We start from the raw sequence: 23,065 nt of genomic DNA on the forward strand, positions 1-23,065 counted from the left end.
CAATCTCACTTTAATTAAAAACAGAACATTAGGATGTCTGTTATACTAGGCTACTGTAATACAGATTTCCAAATTAGAGGATAAAAAGCTAAAGAAAAAGACAACAGAGGTAGAATGAACAATGCCCGACTCATTACTCGGTAGGGTTCTTTGGCTAGAAAGAAAAGAACAGACAGCAGTGGTGACCTTGTGCCACCAGAAAATAGCTTTACAATTCTATTTACATATTACCAACCTGATAATCTGGGGTTAGTGTGAGGATGGGTATTCACTACTTTCAAATAAGGGACAATGAATGGCACAAGCATAGTTTATTACTTCAGAAGTGAAATGCCAACGAACTATAGCAGATACCTAGTGGCCTGCGTATCCAATACTACATATACACACAGACAAATTTTCATCTTGTGAGCCAACCTTTAAGTCTTGAATTTAATTTTTTTAATTCCTAAACCAGTGGTGACACGTATCTCAGAGTGTATGTAATATATACACATACAGAGGATGATAGTTTTAGTCATGTCAGCATTTGGCTACCATTTTATATTTGCCCACGTTCCTTTTTTATTCATTCTTTACTGTTTCTTTTCAACAACAACAACAAAGGGACAGAAATGGTAACTTTAAGAACAGAAAGGGAAAAGGGAAAAGACATCTTCATTTTCACCACTAGGAATTATTCAGACTTCAAAAGAGTAAGATCAAATTCTCTCAAATGCCCCAGGTCCAAGCCAAGACCCTAGAGATGTCATTTCCACTGAAAGAAGGAAGCAAGCAGGGGAAGGTTCTTTGAATGTAAATATTTCTGCTAGGGGAACACTCAATAGCATAATTAACTCCTATGGTAAACATCATGCAGCATCACGACCGCTGGGAAATGAGAGCAGTTGCTCCTCATCTCAAGGTGCAGAGTAGAAGCAGCATACACAGAGGGCAGAGCCCAAACTAACAACGCAGTACTCAAGGGTCTGCATAAGCTGGGTGACAGGTAACAGCTAAGACGAGAGACCCTGGGGTGCAGAGTAGGGTAGAGAGAAGAGAAGAAAGTAACAAGGGCAGAAACCTGGCGTCAAACAAGCATCACCACAAGATGGAGGGCTGGAGGTGATAAGAAGAAGCAGTTAACTCCAGTTGGCTCCCGAACTTAACAGTGAAATGAGCAGGAACTGCTGGGTAAGGGATCAATCCGGTATCTCTGCATTCACACCCTAACAGACTCCGCACAAATGAGGAGCGGCAAAGGTGCATTGGGCACAGCCAAATGCAGTGCAGAGCAGGAAGCTGAAAAGAGATTTTCTTACTACTAGTGGACAGAGATAGAAAGCGGGAACTGGGGTGGAAAGGATAGAAAGCCTTACTTCATCACTCATTTGTCCTGCCAATGTTCATACACATCACGGAAGATTTACAGCAGAGGCAAATCTTCGGTAAGTTGAAGTGCTATATAAAATCCTTTATGCCCAGACATGCTGCAGTAGAAAGAGTGCTGCTGAGACAGGCGGGCCAGTAAGTGTTCATGGTTGCTCAAAGCAATATGCTACTACACTGGTCTGTTAATGCTGATCAAACTGGGAAAGAGACAAAATTGGTGCTGTGCTGGCAGGCGAGAGTACTCAGAATGACCACCGAGCCGTGTGATGCACGAGAGAGACTGACATAACCTGGAAGCAACAGGAGTCCAAGCAGAAAGGGAAGAAACTTCTTTTGCATGGTCAGTGTGTTGTCTAAGAAGTGAGCAAATTTTAGACACTGCCTCACTAAGTGGGTTTAAGGTTCACTGAAAGATGACATCCCATGTAGGGGCTTTTGCGCAAGGGGAAAGATGCTGTCTGTTTCCATGATGACAGAGTAAGCACATAAAGAGGAACAATCTGCAGAGAAAAAAAATGAGTTTGCCCATGTTAAATTTGAAATGACAGATCATTTTTTTCTAGCAATAAGGCTAAAAGACAGAAGGTCAACTATAATTCTGAAGCATTATATTCCAAACCGCATTTCTAAAGGTAAGCATATCTGTAGCTAGGAGATCATACAGAGAGGAGGAGGAACCCCTAGCTTGGCACCTCATGTACAGTAGCAAGAATGGGTAAGGGTGAGCAACACAGTATTCTGTCAAACAGTTCTCAAGAACAGTGTAACAGAAGAAGGCTGAGCTTGCAAACTGGGCTAGGCTTGATTTATTTATTTATTTATTCCAAAGAGAACAGATCAAAGTCTGCTAAAAACAGATGGGAAGGTGAGCAACAATGAGACAAGGTTACAAAGAGAATGGAGAGAAGGAATGGAAACAAGAGACTGGGCAACAGGTTAGCAAGTGAGAAAAATTGGAATCACTGGAAAGAAGTAAAAGGAAAGACAGTAAAGAAGCCCTCAGAGAGAGAAAGAAGAATCCCAGAAATCATAAGAAAATTAGTATGAGAAAAATCACACGAAAGCTTACTACTTTTTCTTTTCAATTTTCTTAAAAACAAAACTATTTGCCTGCTATACTTTTACAGGAGTAGCCAGACTAGTTCTTAAATGTATTTATTTTTTAACAGATTTATCTGAACAATGATCATATGAAGCAGGAAAATGCTGGGGTTTTTGTTTTTTATAAACACTGATGATAACTTTTGTATAAGGACAACTGTGACTCAGAGCAGCTAAGTGAGTTAACCAGTGTTACCCAAGAAATCAGCAGCAGAGTAGGCACTCTAAACAAAGCCTCTCTCAGACTCTTCTCCTATCTCCTAAACCATCTCTTATCCATTTTCTTTCAAAAGTCCTGTATGGAAAAGAAAAGGGAAGAGAAAAGGGAAGAGAGAGACAAAACGGTTCAAAGGGGTCAGTTTTTTCTGAAGCTGGCATACCTCATATGCTTTGAAATTGTGACTACCCCAAAAGGAGCTTTGTTCCTTTTATATGTCAGCAAAACAAAAGGTCAGCCTATTGAAATATTGGTTAGGTCTGACTTTCTTCTATTAATAACAAGTAGAGACACATTTTTTAAAGTAATAGTTAAATAAATGGCTACATGTCTGCAATCATTTCAACTTAAAATGTCAACTGAATTTGATATGCCATGTGCATTTAATCAATGACTCTACATTATAATATAAATATTACTTTGGTTTGACTGCTTTGTCTGGCATAAATCATAATTTGGTGAGATGAGCACATTTCATTTTCTCTACAGATGGCTGTTAATGGCAGCACCTATTAAACTGGCACCTGCCAGCACTTTGTAGTTAAGGGATCTGTCAGGAGCGCGCCTCCCCCACCCCCGCCTTTACCAAGTTCATGTTACAAGAACCACTGAAACAGAAATACCAGAACTGCTGGTTTTACTGTCTCAAGGTAGAACTCATACTCCGCACTGTATTCTTGAGAAAAATATGTTTTTATTGGTTAAAATGAAGCTCAGGAAGCCTTAATGCAAATTCTTGTGCGCATGACTTTAAACCCTTAAGGATCTTTGACCATAATGCATCTATACTACATATAGAAATACCCAACGTACCGTAACTTATAAGGAAAATCTGGAATTCAAGTTTTATCCTCAGCTAAGAGATGGATCTTAGAACAAGTAACAGCCAGCTATAGTGAATGAAGGCAAAACACACTGCTGCATTGTTCAGTATTCATGAAGAATATACTTTGCTTTTTAGGACTTTTTTTGCAGAAGGCATTTCTTGGGAGAGGGGAGACAGACACTTTGAAGAAATATGCCACCTCAAGAAAAGACCTGGAGTTTACTTTTATTGTAGCAGGTGTGGCATGCACACAGGTCAATATCAAATAGGCAAGTATACATATAAGTAGACACATCACAGAACTTAGTGCACAAAGTTGATCCTTCCAGAAAAAAGCACACCACCAAACTGCCTATTTTTTTTTTTTTGCTTAGTAATGGCTTGAATAATGATATTTGAACTTGAAGTGAACATGCAACTATTTCACAAAAAGCACGCTCCTTGCAAACAGTTTGTAATTTCCAGTCCTTTTAAATAGTCAGAGGGAACTTTCTGCTCTGATCTGTTAAGTAAATATAAATCTTGTTATCCAAGTTCAATAATGAGAGCGAGGGGTCTATTCTTCTTCACTGCACTTGCATACATCTAACGTTAATGAGATTTATGCATGCATATTAAGAGGAGAACAGATGCTTAATTAAACAAATAAGCCTTTAGTAGGCAGTCCACATGATCATTTTTAGAACAATTCCCCTTATTTTCTCTGTTTTAGTCTGACTGTGAATGCAGTTAAGGAGGAATTAATACGGTAGAGGAAAAGAAAAAGTGATACATATAAATCAAAGTGTTTGTCTTTTTTTAGTTTCAAATACTTGACAGACTTGAGATACATTAAATTGATTAGGTATCTTCTCTCCCTCATGCTCTTGTGCTCTTTAAAGGAAACAGAAGTTTTATTTACTAAATTTACCTATTTAAAAGTGGGGATTTTATTAGACAAAAGGAAATCAAGGCCTCTAAATAGCTCAACTGCCTTGTTAACTGATGGCATCAAATACACAAGCACAATCCATCTCAGATCATTTTGCTATTGAGGACAAAAAGTTCCAAACCAACTTCAGCCTAATTAAAATATAATTTAGTCTTGCTTTTTTGTAATCTACCCACGTCCACACTGATTTCCAGCATCATATGTACAGACATATAAATTAACATTAGTTATATACACTGCCTCTCTCCAGCTAAAGCTTATTATTTGCTCTTTCTTCATTGCATTGCTAACTTTTCTACAATGCCTAACTTCTTAGGGCAACACAGAGCAGAAAAAAATCTCTCCATAAGCTATCATAGTGCAATACTTAATGGAAGTCAGTATCTGTACATTATGCTATCTACTCTGCAATACTATTACAGGCTCAACAGTGGTGGTTGTAAAAAGTATCATTCTAAGCAGAAGGCCTATAATAGTAATAATGAAAAAAGGGTCATTTCAGTCTTCCAACTAGAATGAAAAATTAAAATCACTAAGGCACTTAGCTTAAAGGAAAATTGGCAAATTAAGGGGACAAAAAATAAAATATTCATGCCTCATATTATGAAATGGAAGGTAAATAATTTAAGTGAACTGTTATGTGGGAAAGCACACTCTTTCTGAAAAGGAAAAAGCATATGTAACTAATACACATGTATATATTCTTGCTTCCTGGTCTTACAGTTACATGTATACATGCACAACCATGCAAGTCATGGTTGATGTGCAGTATTTGTGAGGGATAGGCATTTTCTCACCTATACTAATTTTGAAAATATTTGCTAGTGGACTAGTGAAGGTAACTTGACAAGAGTTGCCTTATAAGAAGAAGGTTGGTTGGTTTTTTTCCACTGAATCCACCCTAGAAATAAAGACTGAATGAGAGGGTGTTCTCCCACTGCACTCCAGTTTGGCAAAACTCTACTCTGAGTCATCAATTACATAGTTGCTCTTAGATTTTTATACCACCAAAAAATATTACTTCAGCCTACCGGTCTCTGCCTGGGGGAGCTACCTATTAAAGTGCCACTGGTGTGGCTGCAGTCCATTAGCCAACTTACCTTCATACCCATAAAGCTGAAAGGGCTGCCCAGAATTTTTACAATCACTCTCTGGAAAAGGTAGTGAGAATGCAGTAGACTTATGGTTATTATATGCCAGGACTGTAACAACTGCTATGGGATTAGGATACAGAGCAGCACTGCACAGCAGAGGTCACAGTTCTCCGGTGATTTAAAGGTTCAGTCTTTCATCAACTTAATTTGGAAACCAACACAAAGCCTACTTTTGTTAGAAAAGAATATTTTGATAGTATTTCAAAGAATGGCCATTAAATAACCATAGATCACAAATTTAAAATCTAGAGTTCATCACCTAGCAAACTGGGGAATAATTTTTTTTATTATTAACCTCTTAGTTAGATCAGCTTTGCATTCCTGGTGCTAAGTGATAATGTAATTTGCATTAGAGCTCAGCATCAGGGATTTCTAACACGCTGCACCAACTCTTCCAAAGAGCCAACAGAGCCACCTCACAAGGCTTTTGACTGTTTTAAACCAATGACACTACACACTACCTTTATTCAAAAGGCATAAATAAGCTGTTTCACTATAGTATTTCTCATGAAAACTTAAAACACCTTCAAAAAACAAATACATGGAAGCTCATTTGAGGTTCAGCAGTCTCCTCAAGACTCACTGTGCACTGCAAGAATCAGTCAGCTCAATGTAACAAAAGGGAGATGAACCAAGAATTGAGTCTGGCACTGTATAACCTTGCTGCTGTTATGTACCTGCATAGAACTAAGTATTATTTCTGTTTCAAAAGAGTTTCAGCATAGATGTTAGACACTGGCTTTTTCCTGGGACTGCAGTGTATGTTTAGTCACAGCTCCAGTAATAAGAGTATTGAATATAGCTGTTTTCCTGATCGACAGTATCAATTTACTTGTCTGTTGTCTAGTGGTGGGTTACTTAGTGAGCTATGATGGTGCAATGTGCCAGACAACATCAGAGTAAAATGTAATGCTCCTTAGCTGATGTTACATACAGTCAACAGAGTCAACTTCTGTTGTTCTTTGGACAACACACATACATATCCAGTACGAAGGCAGCAACATATGCACTAGAACGAACCAAACACGAACACAAACACTGTGCAGTCTGCACCTCAGTAAAACAGTACTTTGGATTAGAGAGACTTAACTAATCAGTAATAACCAGTGTCATATTTATTTCAAATCTCCAGTATATCAACTAACTTTGAGCGAAGTGCCACAGCCATTAAAATGCTACAGGAAAGAGTTCCACTTAACACTGGGTGAAACAACAGGACATTTTTAGAAACAATGATTACAAAAATAAAAACATGGTTTCTTGATGGTCTCCCTGAATCACAGTCACCTAAATAAAGCTTCAATCCAGGAAAAGCTTAGCAAGAAAGCAATCATTCTTTTTTTTTTTTTTTTTTTGTATGTGTAAAAAAAGACCAGGAACTACAAGTAAATAGCAGCTGAGCAACAGATGAGGCTCTAAGTGAAATCTGTTAGCAACTGCTAACAGCTTTGCTATTTTCTGTTGTTAAATTAAAAAAAAAAAAAGTAAAAAAACCAATGCAGTAGCAATTCCAATATGTTCAAAAATCTCAGATGCAAAAGACTAAAGCTCAACACTTCTTGTGCTACAGATAAATACTTGGGTTTGGTTTTAATATCTTGAAATGCTTTGTTATTGATCATAGGGCAGAAACAAGACAACCCACACAGACATACTATCAAGATAAAACTTGTTATATATGTGACCCAGCAGGTACAGCACAAAAGTCCCACTGTAGACAAGTGCAACTCTTCCAGCAGTTGCTTTAGCTTCAAATTCTACTTTGCTTTGTCCTTTACACAACAGCCCTGGTCATTCACCAGAAAGTGCATGGGTCTTAATTAGCACTGAACTTTCTGGCAAGATCTCAGAAATATTTTCATTGTCCTTCTGGAGCTTTCAACACAGATGATCATTTTCTACTTACAACCCAGTCTTGACATGGGTTCAGCAAGTCTGTTTTCCTGTTTGGATGCATCTACACAGCACAATGCAGGCACAGCTGAAAGAGCTCTGAACAAAACAGCCCACAAATTACAAACAGCGTGAACAGTGTGGGGGTTCCGGCTCTCAGTAGGGTCAGTTAGTTACATGACTGCAGTCACTGGACTAATTTAAAAAAAAATATCTATAGCATTGCCTGGTCCCAGGCAGATATATCCTCTTCTGAACTCCTGCCAGTTGCTTTCCTAACTTCTTTTCTCTTGGGTCCTTCTCTCCTGTCAGTCTAGTAGGGGCTCTGTTCCTTGTTCCTCATTTTAGTGGTCTCCCACATGGGGGATTCACAGTACAACCACCACCATATCTACAAAAGGCATGCTGCAGATTCCCTTCTCCATTCGGCTTTCTGCTCCCTTACGGCGTTTACATTTCTAATGCCTCCTATGGCAGGTTCCCCTTCCAATTTAAAATCAGAACGTCAAAAACTGAGCTCATCCCTGTTTTTAAATACTTCTCTACTTTTTTCTCTTAAGCTACCAAGAATTAGTAATCACCTTGCCTGCTGCAGAAGCTCACAACTTTGTCATCTTCAGCTTCTTTCTTTCCTTCCACAGATGTTCCACCAATAAAACATGCCAGCTTCATCTCCACAATGTCATAAAAAATCTGGCTGTTTCTTTCCATCCATGTTGCTAAAATACTTGATCATTCAACCCTTCTTATTGCAGTCTCCTCCTCCCTAGCCCTCCTGATGCTCACTCGTCACTTCTTACATCAGTGCAAAACTCCAGTTTGAAAAACACCTCTTGAATCTAGTATTTAGTCTGTATTTGACTCCTTCTAAAGTTCCCCCATTAGCTTCCAATTATTTCTTTTAAAAACATTCAGATTGATTTTGTTTTTCATGTAATCCACAACAGTTTCTTCCTAAAAAAATACCAGTCTAGCTTTGCTCATCTTGAGTAGGACATATGGTCCCCAATTCTTTTGTAAACTCACACTGTTTGCTCTTGTTCAATCTTTACAGGTCATCACCCTTCTTTCACTTTTATCATGGCAGGGATTCCCTAGGACTCTCACCTTCTCAGGAAGGAATTTCTTCTCAAGAACAATTCTATAAATTCTACAGAGAAACACTGATGAGGACACAGAACCTCTAAAAACCTCCCAACTGAACTGTTAGCTCTTACAGACAACTCCTTCTCTGTTCACTATAACCTGTTGCTTCTATCTTTGTGGCTTTGTAGAGATTTTTGATGGTGTGGGACAGAAATTCCCATTCTGTGCTGCCATACAGACACTAAATATTATTAACAATTACTGTCTGCTGAGAAAAGCATCAATCTAAACAAAAAACAAGCTTACGAAAAGAGCAGATATATAAAGCTCGTGTAATAACCAAAATGTGAAATACATTCTGAAAAAGGAAATCACTAAGAAGGGTAACCTACTATTCCCAGCTTTGCATATTGATCAGTATCAGATTTTTTGTCAACTACGATTTCTTGTTTTGGATTCTGATGTCATCCCATGTTCTCTCTGGCTCAGGCATCGCACCCCTGTAAGCCTGCCTTTGCACTTCAAACTCAAAATCTGCCAGTGATACATGAAACAGAATACCTATCCTTTCCTCAGACCTCTGTGTCACTCCCCTCCTCTTCCAACAGCCTATTCACACCAAAGAGTTACAAAGAATGAAAACAGACATAAAGCTTAAGATACACAAGAGAGTTGTGGAAACCAGTTGTGGAAACCATACTCCTGTTTTTTCAGTGTTTTGACTACTGTTCCATGTTAAGCTGTATTTATTTAAACAGTACAAACACAAATCCATGTGCCATGCACAGGTGTGAGTGTGTCTCCTCGGCATTCGTAAAGAGACCAATCTGCCTGCAGACTGGTACACTCAACACACCTTCATCTTATGAACACTAGCAACTGCTGAAATAATGCAAATTTGGCAAACAAGCACACCTACCGATTTTTACCAGTATCTCTACAGTGCTCAAAAGTCGATAGGACAACTTTGAGGGTTCATACTGATGATACATGGAAGAAAGTCAGCTACACCCCTCCATGCCAATATAACACAAGCCATTCAACTCCAGAGGATACAGCAGCAGAAAGTTGCAATGTGAGTTCATATATCACCACCGGAGTGAGTATCATTGTAAGTGAATGATCTTGCAGCTGAATTTCTTAGGTTACTAGTTAAATGTATCTTTGCCTCAAGAATGATTGCGGCTTTTGTACGCATCTGGCTTGTCTACAATACAGCATGCTAGGAAATACCAATAACCTCCTAAAGTAACATTAAGTGTTCAGTGCCACCAGTAACCACATAGTCATACAGTCTAATCTCCTCCAGGTGACCATTACACTTCATTCACATACCCTATATTAATTGCAAAGATCTACTTAAACGGAAAAACCTTAATCCTCAATAGAGTAAACAGACACCAGAGACCAAACTCTCCAGCAATAGCAAGGAAATGGCCTGAAGAACTTTGTTTAATCCTCTGATGATTCCAGAGATGCAAAACCAGCCAATAGCCACAGAATAAACCCAAATACTTGCATGCTGGGCAGGGAGGATGGTGAGCTTTTATCCACTGTGGGCAATGGTTGAAGCTGTGAAGCAAAGATTTTATCATAGCTAGTGGTTTTCAGCAACTGCAAATGTTACTAGACTTTACAGTAACAAGCAATCCTGCTCCCCCCAAAGCTTGTGAAGGAAGCAGATAAGCAAGGGAATAGAAGGTGAAGGGTCTGAGCGTGGGAGTGGGTCATGTATTACTCACAAATATTCCCCACAAAGCCTTCCCTACCGACACATGTTTGTTTCTAGCCTGAAACCTTGAATCTTTTCTGACATATGGGAATGAATTTCAAAGGCACAAAAAGACATTTTGTCTGCCAAATGTCTTCTGCCACAGCTACAAGTTTGGTGTAAAAGTATAAACTGCTTTCTTTTTAAATAACATAAACATTATTTTGAGTCCAAGTGAAATAATTTTTCCACTACTTTATGGAAGTATCAGTTGTTTCCTACGTTACACTGAGAATGGGTGGCTGTTTTTGCTTTGTAAAATGCCATACCTCAACATGACACCAAAGCCTTTCTTCTTTTTCTTTTCTGGATCTTCGTTTTCTTCCTTCCTTTTCTTCTCTTTGTTTTTAGATTTGCCCTTTTCCTTTTTCTTTTCTTTCTCTCTATTTTTTTTGTCTTTTTTTGCTTTGGTTTCTGCATCTTCTATTTCAGGGTTCCCTGAAGGGGCAGATTCCATGTTCTGAGCTTCTTGACCAGAGTGAGAGCTCTTATCAGAGAAACCATCTGCACAGAATGAAAAAGCAGCAATGAGGATGGCTAGGGGCCACCAAAATACAAACACATGAAATATAGCATGAGTGTCTACAAAGTGCTCAAATGACGCACAACACTTAGTCATTTTAATTTAAAAAGCAGACTAAACGCATCTAGTGACTTCAAGCAGATTTCTATTGTAAATTAAATACAGAGTTATTTTAGTGACTACTTTTATAATTATTATTTCTGATACAAAACCCCTGACATGGTAAAACATCTGGAATCTAGCTTGTTAACCTCTGTCAGCTTGAGAAAACTGACACACTGAGAGCTTACTTCAACAGGAGATTCTGGTGACTGATATAACCAATCTACGTAACAAAACAATTTCATTCACTCCCTGGAATCTTTCTATTTTAACGGCTGAACAAGAAATAGATACACTGTTCTGTCTGGTTGGAGAAGAGCTGTGTTGATTCTATCTGGGGGGCTCAGGATCCAAGCAGTTTTATGCTCCATGCTAAAGACGACATGTTTCCAGACTGAGGTCTATAAGCCCATGGTGACAGAATGAGCAGCAGGGTGCTATCAATACACTCTGCCTTGTCTATAACAGGAAACAAATTTCCCAGTTGGAGAAGGGGGAATTGTAGACAGCTCTGTAAAACAAGCAAGATAATTTTTAATGTAATCTCAAGAAGGCAGCTGCTTCTTGAAGTTGAAAAATATAATTATTTAAGGATTGAGTTCTAAATCCTCCAACCTACCCCTGCCCCGAAGGAGATCAGTGAAAGACTACACTAAACCCAGTCAAGGTTGGATACTATACTGCAAAGACAACTCTATTCAGTGGAAGACATGAGCAGCTTTTAAAATGCTATCAGCTTCGATTGGACTAAATCACTTGCTTATGTGCTTTATTGAGTTGGCCCTCAATAGTGCTGACTGAAGGTGGCTCCCTCAATACATGCCATTAGCAACATACCCTCTTCTCCGTATTCAGGTCCATCATAGGACTTGTCAATGGCAGCTCGGAAACTCTCATTACACCCCCGACCACGGACCACGTGAGGCCTGGGTCTGTGAAAAGGGAGTTCATTCTTCCTAACTTCAGCCACAGCAGTCTGAAGACTCTCAAGAGAACTGGACTTCTTCAATCCCAGAGTAGGACCAAAATCTTTGCCAGGAGAGTCTGGAAAACAAATAGTTAAGTTTGTTTGGTTTTTTTTAACCTAAAACCATGCAGAGAAATGAAACTAGTTAGACACATTTAATTGTCTACTTTATTACTTGGGGCCTTTGAAATAGTATGCAATCAATGTAATTTGTTCTAAAATAACAAGTTAAAACTACTTCAGTAGATACCCCCATTCAGACTTCGAGGGAATAGCACATAATTCACAGACCTGACAATAGTGATGGGCCATAGCTGGCTCACTTTGTCACTTTAAAGCCTGCACCAGCGATAAGGACGGGGCTGCTTCTTCCTCCTTTGACAGCAACACCCAACTGGACACTGCTAACAATCTCAAAGAGAGCATTACCCTTAGGCTCACAAAAACAAACATTGCTACACAACAAAAGTTTTGGGTTTTAGAATGAATCAGGTTGTACGAATGGTTGATATTTTCAAACACATTTCTCTCAAGAGAAGATATTAATAGTTCTCTCACAGTCTTATCCAACCTTTTTCCTCAAGCTGAAACTAGTACTACGCTATCAACATATACAGCATGTTTTTCAAGAAACAAGTATGTCCAGAAAAGTACAGCTTCACATAAATGATGTTGCTGCCTTTTTCCTTGTTTATATGCATAAGAAAGCACTTCATACAAAAACCAGCAAATACCTTCCCAAGTCCCACTTGTTTCCTCTCTCTAAATGCTTGACTATCTGACCTTAGAAAGGACTTTTGTGGTAGCATTAGTGTTAATTAGTATTAATACAATGACAGTAAATAGGTAAAGAAAAAAGTTTAATGAACACATGCATACCAACCAACCAAGAAATTCTCAGCTTAGTTTAAAAGTCTTTGTAGGATCTACTTAGTTTTTATGCGGCAGAACAGTAAATGACATACAGACACTGAAGAAGAGACTGCCTTGCAATATGCCTTCTGTCTTTGAGAACACAAATGCTTTTGTTTTCAACTTCTAAGGCAAGCAACAGGAGAATATAAGAACAGAAGACCTTTGCATACATGTCCATATACTGTCATGCCTGAAGTGATTCAAGGATCACAGTAAAGACATGTTTGTACTATATGCTGTGATTTTAGCAATTCTAGAGTGCAGGTATTACCGAACTAGAACAGTGTGATCAGTGAATTCTTAAAAGGAAAAAAGCTAAGAATTGCCACCAAATAGAGACTCATCAGTAGTGTCTACAAAAAGCAATTGACACTTCTATTACCTGCAGACTGATATGCAGCTGAAAATAAGGTGGGGAAGTGGAGGGTGTAGAGACAAGTTTAAGGGCAGCCTGTGCTAGGTCACACAGTGCAACCTTCCTTTTGTTCACCAACTGCCATTGTGGAGACTACCGTTATCGCCAAATCAGCAAGTTAGAGCAATGACTCCCATACAACAGAAAGGTGCTTAAAATCACTAAAACACCCCTTGTGCATTAGTAAGAGTCACTGTTGTGCCTCTCTCAGGCCAAGAGAGACAAAACCAAGAGAACAACCACTCTAAATGACGGCAAAGCAAAAGCCACTCTGACCAGCAGAGAAGTCCCTTTGGTTTTCGGTGAGCAAGCAGCCCCACCGGGTTGCTTGGCAGGCGCGACTGGCAGCAGCACCCCAAGAAAGTGGAGCGCTCTGCCAGGCCGGGTCGTCGGCCTCAGCTGAGGGGTGAAGGCAGCCCAGGGGCTATGGCGCCCACCTCTGTGGGCAGCAGCTGCCACTGCCCTGCCTGCAGAGCTCCCGGGAGCGCTGCCCACGGTGGGACAGCTTAAGGGCGCCCAGAGCACCTGTGATGAAGCAAGGGCCACAGCCCCGGGGCAGCAGCAGGCGGCCAAGGCCCTGTAGGGCCACCGGTGCCCATGGCTCCGTGAGGTTTGCAGCCAGGGCCCGTGTCCAGGCTGCTGCAGTGCCCCAGCCACCTGACACAGTGGCATCAAACACCAAGGTGTTGATGTACCCACTCCAGTACAAGCTGTACTACACTAAATTAGTGCCCTAAACTGTATTACCTGGGGGGTGGGGGGGGAAGTCTTGGGTTAAACGCCGGTTAGAACCTGCCTTACATAAAGCTAAGCCAATTACTCAGGCTGTAAGACTACTCTTAACATTTGAAGGCCATTCCTAAGAAAATCCAGGCCAACACCAAAGGTCTGGAGTGATACGCTCCAGCACTACACATACCAAAACCCCAAGAAACCAAGCCGGCTGCTGGGGCTGGCTGTGCCTCCCCTGCCTGGCCAGGCACCCTGGCAGCAGCACCCGGGCACACGCCGCCTGGCTCAGCCCGGGGCACCAAGAGAAGGTCCAACACTCGCCTAAAACAATTGCATGGGAAATTCAGTTATTGGCAAAGTATGTTTCTTTCTGTATAAATAGTCTTTATTTTGCTATTCTGTCCTAACATGGAAGTCCCCTGAGGAATTAATTTTTGTAATCAATAACTTCCTGGTTTTAATATTTTAAAGAGAACGCTTATAGCAACTATCATGGAGTATTTTCAGCTTGCTACTAAAAAGAGGAAAAAAGAAACAAAACAGAGTACTCTTTACCTACCAAGTAAATCCCAAACACCACTACCTTGGAAAATGAATTATTTTTTTTCTAATGCTCCCAAAATAATAGAATTGGCTTATTGGTCACTTCATTGCCTAACATAAAAAAATAATGTGTTACCTTAAAGGACAGCATAAAATGGCTAAAAGATTAACTGTATTTCTCCCTCACTAGAAGTTAAATTTCTTCTTCGATCTTCCTGTGTTCTATCATTTAAAAGGTGTCGTCATTTATTCAAAAACTTACTGAGAACCTTTAGTCACAGACTAGTATTAAGCACTGAGCTACCCCTTTTTATAAATGTAATCATTTAGTCTGAAATTTCACTGGCACCATTGGAAGCTTCTCACTATTACTATCAAAATCTATGCGTAAAGAAGCATCTGAACCCAGGTGAAAAATGACTGAATTTTTTCTTATCGATGACAGTAGTAGCCATGCAACCTCATTAAGAAGGGGAACGTTCACTCAAGGACTTTACATCCCTGGACATTTTCACCAGAGTTTTTAGTAAGGACTTCATAGTTTTGCAATTCAGCTTTTATTTCTTTTTTCTTTCACTGCTGCAGCAATCACATATTAGTGCACAAGTACTGATACAGGAGCTGGAGAGCTTCCCCAAGCCAGGAGAGCAGTCCTCTAGTTTTCACAGCCAGCATCTATTATTACTGGATGCTGTACAGAGAAATGCACAAGACTCTGTAACAAACAACTACCAGATCCCAGCTAGGGAAATTTCCCTCCCCTGTCCCACCCCTAATACCTTTTCCAATTCTGCAAACCTTTAGGACTGCTGTAAGCCTGAAGACACATATTTTTCTTCATAGGCATAACACACACACACACACACACCCCCCAACAAATAAACAGCACCACCACCACACACAAACACACTATCTTTTGTGAGTTACTAACTGGCATTTCTCTGTGTGTGTATGTCTGTGTGTACATAGCCCGACACAGATTTTTGAATACAAAACTATAGTTTGGCAATGAGAAATATAGTTTTTCATCATGTAAAAATGTTTCTTTTTACGGATTTTAAATTCTGGAGCCCTCATTTTACTGCTCATTGTAGTACAATGACAAAAAGTGAACTGAAGCATCCCCTTTATTTTTTTATAAATGGTGAATTACTTTATGCATTTCTACTGAATTTATGAGATAAAGCAACAACTGACATCAGTACCCGCCTACGACTGGCTGAAAACAAGTTGCTGGTTTCTAGATGATATCTGTAACTGATCATTCTTCAACTGAGAGGTGGCATTACATGTACCTTAATTTTCTGCTCAATATCAACATGGCTACCACAGATATTTCTTTCTTAATGTACAAGTAAAAGTAAACCTGCTTTCTGTTCTTTTATTACTATTATTATTAGTTCAGGTATTTCCAGGCTTCTCTTTTCCCCTGACATTTGCACATTCCTTCCTTTTTTTTATAGCCCAGCAGAAGAAAACATGCCAAAAGCAAGATGTCAGTCATGAAAATCAAAAGAAACAAATGACACAGCCTTATGGGCAATGCAAGTCACCCCACAGGCATGCGTAGAGAGAGTGGAATTGAAGAGAAGCCATGAATCACTGCCACTCTAAATGAAATACAACTCCTGAGACACCCTAAACAGTAAACAGTTTATATATTTGTCATTAATTTTACTTTTCTGATAACTATTCTTCTTGAATACTGAAACTATATGAATATCTAAAGGACAATATTTAGAGGAACCTATTTGTGCGAGCTAGACTAATTTACTATTTACATTTCAAAAGATACAGTGAGGTAAAAACCAGTTATGAAGGAAAAAAAAAGAAAGGGAAGTGTCACCGAGACTGAAAAACTAGAATAAACACAAAGTTGTAATAAATGATAAATAGTCTGGCTTTGTATTTACCAGAGCCCTAAACACACACATCCCTGGTTCCTACTGCACCGTAGAAGACGGAGGTGCATGTCTTACTAGAGAAGGGAAAACAGTTATGAAAACAATGAGTCTTCTACCCTGCGGATGCCAGGAAGCTGGAGGTAGCACAGGAGTGCTTTCAGCAGGCAAACAACTGTTTGCTCACGAAAGCACCGAAAGCACCGAGGCCGACTTCTTTTGTGGTAGGACTCAGAGTGAGATATGCCAATGGCTTCTCAGGAAACAGGTACAGCTCAGTGCCTGTTCAGCTTTGGACATACACCTCGGGTAACATTCAAGATGCCCAGCTTAGCCTCCCTGAATGCAGGCCTATCCCAATCTAACTGATCTAACCACTTGCTCTATCGTTCTCTCTTCTCTAAAGGAATTGGGGCATGTTTAAAATATCTTTTGATACATATATGTTCCTGTGATTTTCAAAATACAACCCACTGATCAGATTTATGTTTGCTTTTTTTTTTTAACACAAATTAACGTATTGCTAACCTTACATCACACTTGCAGAGGCGAGGCTAGCAAGCATGGTTTCAGAAACACCCTGTTCAGGAAAGAAAAAGTAGGATTTCTGTTGTACAGAATCAAATTATATAGGTATCATGCTGGTAAAATAGGCCCTTCAGCAAAATTTAGTCAAAACATATCCCTGCTGCAGGGAAACCTTTTGTATGAGCTCGAACCAAATCTGTTACCTTAGTGAAAGATATCGAAAGATACAAAAGGCAAGAAACAGCCCCATAAGACTTGACTGCTTTACCCTCCCTTTAGCTCCTTTTGGAAATTTACCTCTAAATAAACTGGTTATAAAGTGAAAATTGGGAGTGTGTCTCTTTAATAAGCATAAAGTCAAAAGAGAAAACACTTGTCATTACTACCAATCTCCATATGTCACCATCATCAGAAAACAGGTAGACAGACATGGTTCTTACCCACAGGGTTGCAACATCATATGGTGACAAATTAATTCACATTCAATTCTTTATAAAGCATTTTGTTTAATGTATTTTCATTTAGTTCTGGTAGGATTCACAGTACATACAACTCCAAAGGGCTTTTTCCTCTCACTTATATTTTCATATTCAGATACTTCCTCAACCATCAATCGATTCAATGCAGAGAATGACTTAGGAAGGAGGAATTTGAAAATCATTTCATCATTTAGCTTATGATTTTCAAATGAAGACCTTTAGTAAGACATTTTTGTAGAATAACCTTAGATAATACTGTAGCCTTTTCTTCAACACTAGTTTATACATGTAGCATCAAAAAGATTATGAAGGGTTTGATAAAAAGCAAGAGAAAAATCGTATCTTGCACTCACATATTAAAGACAACACATACCGTTTTGCTCATTTTATACCTCAAATTAAGCATTCCAAATTAGAAGCAAAAATTCTGAACAGAGAACAACCCCACACCTGACACAGGGGGGAAAAAAATAATCTAAGAAAGAGAAATCAAAGCATGGGAGAATTTAACAAGTTCTCTGATTAGAAGAGCCAGCTACAGTCTTCAGATTTACAGATATTTCAATCTATTTTAGTATATATAATGATTGCAATTTAGCCCATATTTGCACAAAGTGCAGTTTCAACTATGAATAATAGTAATTCACAATTTATAGCCCAGAAGGTACGCTGAGCTTTAGCCAACTGAAGAAAAATTGCTTGGAATAAGGCAGCCATTAGGCAAGAGGTGAAAATGCACTACTGTCATCTTAGAATAGTATGCTGGTGTTGCTGTTTTCTACACTGATAAACAACACTGCAGAAAAAGTGTTAATATTTTCAAAATAATATGTACAGCATTAAACATCTCAAAAGTGCTAATAAGTCTCACAGTGCAACAATACTAGAGCTAAGAACTAAAAGCAAAAGAAGAAAGGGGTTCAAGCAGAAACTGAGAAATGGCACATGCATTTGGTAGGTTAGTGCTGAATGTTGGACAAAATGCAGCCAAGCCTGTCTTTGCACAAAAGAATGCCTGACATTATCTGTTGTAATAATCAGTTTTCTTCATTTGGTTACACAAGCTTAACCTCTTGCATAACCTTCTACTTCACAGCAGAGCTCTGCATCCAGTGAAAACGTTTCCTAGGCATTTGAATCCCTACTCCTCCAGCAGGCTAGCATTCTCTTTGGTGCAAACTGAAGCACTTGCCCTTCAAACAGGTCCCACTATAAATTAAGATACCTGGCCGCCTAACAAAGCAGTTTACTGCTCAAGGATATTTATTTATATCAAACTGATTTTAGATATAGCTGTTACAACCTGATAGAGGGAAAAACCCAAAACCCTATAGGAAAAGCAATGCAGAAAGGACAAAGTCCAGTTTTCAGAAAACATGATTCCCCAGTGACTTCAGGCACCTTGTAAATTGATCAGTCTGGAACTGAGTAGTAGTAAAAAGTTCCAGCACCCTGTGATTACTTTACTTCTGCTTCCACAGACACTCTCTGATAAGGTCAAACATTTCAATCCGTCTTTAAAAGATTGGGAAACGTGACACTTTCTGAGATTAATTGATATAAATTACACTTCTCAAACTAAACCAACATTTGTGTTCCCAGGCCAAAGTTTAACACGAAGTGAGAGTTCCTACACCAATATTTAAACAAAGTCACTTCTAATGGTATGAGGCTAACATCTAGAGTGTTACCTTTGACCTGTGGGACAGAGGAGGAAACTTATAGCAGAACAGCAGAAAGGAAGCCAGATCTATCTATTTTGTGAAGATTTAAGCCTATTTTGAAATAAGCCGCTGAATTATTACTCAATCTTAGTCATCAAGCCTGAAATCGTAGTTTTAAAAATGACTAATTTAAACCAGCACTAAGAAAATAAAAGGATGCAAAAAGTTCATATTAAGCTTTCTGGGTTTTTTTCACTAATTCAAAGCTTTGAGTTCTTTACATGTGAATGCAGAAATAAATTCCCTCATATCTATCGTTTTATTCATAAATATTTTCTTTTTTAAAAAGCGATATGTCATTTTTATGCATCAAGTTTTAGCCTGAACACATTTTTACAAACACTCATATAAGCTGCATTTTAAAGATTGCTTTAAGCGTTATTGGGGAATTAATTTAGGCTATTGCAACAACAAGGAAGATCATTATTGTAAAAGAAAAGTCAAGCCAAGGCAACAAAGAAAAATACATTTCAATTCCACCAATTTAACTTGCAATTAACAAACAACTTATATGACTTCGTTTGTGTGTGCTTTTACTTATCTGTGAACATCAAGACTAAGAAAGCTAGATTTTTAAGAAAATAACCTGGAAAAAGGATTATCTTTTTGCTAGTAACAGCATTGCTTTTGTACACCTACCCACACTCTGATCAGTGAATCTTACATGCTTGAGATATTTATGAGCTCTCTTTATTGCTAACACTACCACCACCAAACTGCCCAGCAGCAGCTCTAATTTAAGATGCTTTAAATATTGTTGCCATGGGTGACACATGAACATGGAGTAAGGCAAAGCTCTGCTAATAAAAAGGCTTTCACAGCATTTCAGTCCTTGCTCATAAGTAAAGTTAAAATTTATGGCTTTTAAAATACTGGATCTGAGAGAGGTCAGGTTAAATGGCTGCTAGTAATAAAAGGAATCAATATGCCACAGCATCTAAAGCAGCCAGCGAACTAAATAAACACTTCATCCAAATCCACTTGGCCCTGAATTAAAAGAACATAAAATACTGTATTTATTTTGTTTGCCCTCCACCAGTCTGTGGTTTGCATCACTATATCCACTAGAATCCTACACAGAGCAAGCAAACATATGTTGGCCAAGTAGCAATTAAACTGTATGTCAAGGCTAGGAGCAATTAACTGGGCATTAACCTTATCAGGGAACCACTTCTGGATTAGCCAACTACAAACAGGCAAACATCTCAGTCTGGGAAGATTCTGCAACGTGTATTTACAAAAGCTTCAGAGGACTCAGACTTTCTGTCTCAGGCACATACAGAGTAAATGAGCCATTTCCAACAACAAACCTTTACTCATAAACCCCGAACAAAACCAGAATCACCTTTTCCAGTGATCAGTGTGCCCTATTAGCAAAGAAACGCAGGACAATTTGTTCCTTGCAGCACTTTAAAAAAAAGCAGACCAAAAGAAGTACTCAACTCACACCTTTTGCTCCTAACCTACACTTCGTTAAGTTTACGGATTGATTTCCATAAGTTATGAAACCCCATTTTTTTTTTCTATTTGTACATATTTAAATAGAAAGTGCACAGGTTTTATTTTCAGTTTAAGAAATTAATGCATATTCTTCTTGATTTTGCCAGAAAATAACCTGTAAAAAAGGTGCATATACACCTGTAATCAATCTATCAATACATGCACACAGAGGCCATTCACAAAGGCATGCATATTTTTGAAATTGCTTTGTTTGAGAGTTTAATAACATTTGTCTTGAAACAATTCTGAAAAGTTGATGTCAAAATCCAACTCTTGAATGGGAATATGCCAAATTCTGTCAAACCTACTATTAACTACAAGAAGCATTTATTTGGCAAGCTTTGATGCAAAAACCCTACAGAATTTGAAAGGATTATGTAGGTTTTCAGCAAAAGTCCTCAGCAAAGGCTCTTCTATATTTCCTAGTGAGATTTTTAAGATCATTTGAATGCTTAAAAATTTGATAACAGCATTTTATTATAGACTTGTCACATCTGAATCCATTGTTACAGTATATATTGGGTCTTTAATCTAGCTTTATTTTACATGCTTTAATTTCCCTACCTCCCCATCCCTTAAACTATGCTCTGTACTGAAACTTCTTTGGTGTCATTCCAGAGATGAGGATTGTTTTTGGAAAAAAGAAAACCAACCAAACAAAACCCCTCAAAGAATATACCTCCCTCTTGCCATATCTGAATAATTGAGGAGTGGGAAAACTATATTCTTCCAGCCAGGTAATATTATTATTTATTTATTTACCCCCTTTCCACCAATAACTTGAAAAGGAGTGAAAGGAAACCTTTCAAGCTTTATGTGCAAGTAAGCTGTGAACTAGGTCCTTTGCTACAGCTTTTAGGGAAGGAAAGTTTAATTTTCATGTCTAGGTTATTTCCTCTAACATTAGTTGGATCTGGGTAAACTTGGCAGCAAACTTGTACCTAAAGTAGAGGAACAGAAATACATATGCACTCGTGTAAGTACATGAGCATACAATGATGTTCCATGTGCACATTTTCAGCAAGGACAGTGATCCCATCTATCAACACACCAGAAGCTAGAAAGGAATATTCCATACATGCCCCTCAGCCTACGTGTTTCAGTTGCAGAGTTTAATAAGAAACTCAAGAAGGCAGAGGGTCACGTCAGCAGAGAAAATGTAAGTAAAATAAAGACTTCAGTATTGAGAACAATTATTTTGTAGGTCTTAAAACATGGAAAATATTTTCATTACTTTCTTCCACAAAACTGAATCCTTAGAAAAATCACAGGCAATTCATGGCACAAATGGCAAGGAATTTTCCTTGTGAACAGCTGCCGCAATGGATTTTGCTAAACTGTTCTGTATGTGCAAAGACTCACACCCAATGACATCTGGCTGTCTTCTGGGTTTTTAACAGACGTGATTCACAACTGAGTTACAATCCCAGCCTTGCTTAAAAAGAAAGTAAAAATACTACTTTAGTTATACTGGTTAGCTCTGAGACCTGGTCTATACGATTCACTGCTTTACACTTTACACTTGTTTGGGCGCGTATAGTACAACCCTTCCTTAAGACATTTACAGCTCCCTTGCTAGACATATCATGATGTGTTGTTTTAATGAAAAGTTTAAAAAAACCGAAACAACTGGCAAGGATGTGAACAAGATATCACAGAAAGCCGGTTTCACAAACCTGTATTTTTGGAAAACTTGTTACATTCTTAGACGTTTACCAAATGTGGACCTAGCTTTCAATACCCGCCATGGAATAGGGAACCTCCCCAGATCTCTTGTTTCCCCTGCAGCAATTTTTAGTATCCTAAAGTTGTTACTCTATTTACCGAGTTATAGGATCTTTCCAGTATGCAGTTTTGCATCGCTACAATATATTTAAATGGCAAATTAGAAAACCTACTGGAATTGTTGCATGGAACGACTTAGAATGTGATTTAACTGTAGTAGCAAATGAATAGAAACTTCTCTTGATTTTTTTTAATCCGTTTTTCTTGCCTATGTGCAAATGACATTACCTTGTTCCCTTTCACTTGCCCAATAAACGAGCAGATACAAATATGCTCCCAAACATAATATGGTACCAGACCGCAGAAATGTAGGGTCAAAGAAGCAAAGGTCATTCCAATTCTTCTTGGTGACATCCCTTATCAACCAATGGGGACATTTCTGGAGAACCTAGTCAAATCCTAAATTATGATCTAAATTTCCAAATATATCCAGTATTAACAGGATGGTAAGCAGCAGGTACAGTGATTCTGCAACCAAGATAACTTGATACAGGTTAAGCACAATCAAATGACATCTTAATATGGACAAATCCAAGGTGGCTTGTCTTTGAAAAATAAAGGTTTCTTCTAAGTTGGGCTCAATGTTGTTGGAAAACACATG

At 38.6% G+C, this 23,065-nt stretch overlaps 1 protein-coding gene across 5 annotated transcripts in view; it reads right to left on the bottom strand.

Annotated features, from left to right (window-relative positions):
- Positions 1-23,065, bottom strand: part of PARD3B (par-3 family cell polarity regulator beta) — a 413,289-nt gene that overhangs the window by 131,302 nt on the left and 258,922 nt on the right. For all 5 annotated transcript variants that reach the window (XM_056349156.1, XM_056349159.1, XM_056349157.1 and 2 more), the window contains 2 exons: positions 11,813-12,019; positions 10,620-10,854 (listed from right to left, as the gene is read on the bottom strand). In XM_056349156.1, the coding sequence (XP_056205131.1) occupies positions 10,620-10,854; positions 11,813-12,019 (442 nt within the window). The remainder of the gene's footprint in view (positions 1-10,619; positions 10,855-11,812; positions 12,020-23,065) is intronic.

This window comes from Falco biarmicus, chromosome 8 (genome assembly GCF_023638135.1).
Source record: "Falco biarmicus isolate bFalBia1 chromosome 8, bFalBia1.pri, whole genome shotgun sequence".
Classification (NCBI taxonomy): Eukaryota; Metazoa; Chordata; class Aves; order Falconiformes; family Falconidae; genus Falco; species Falco biarmicus.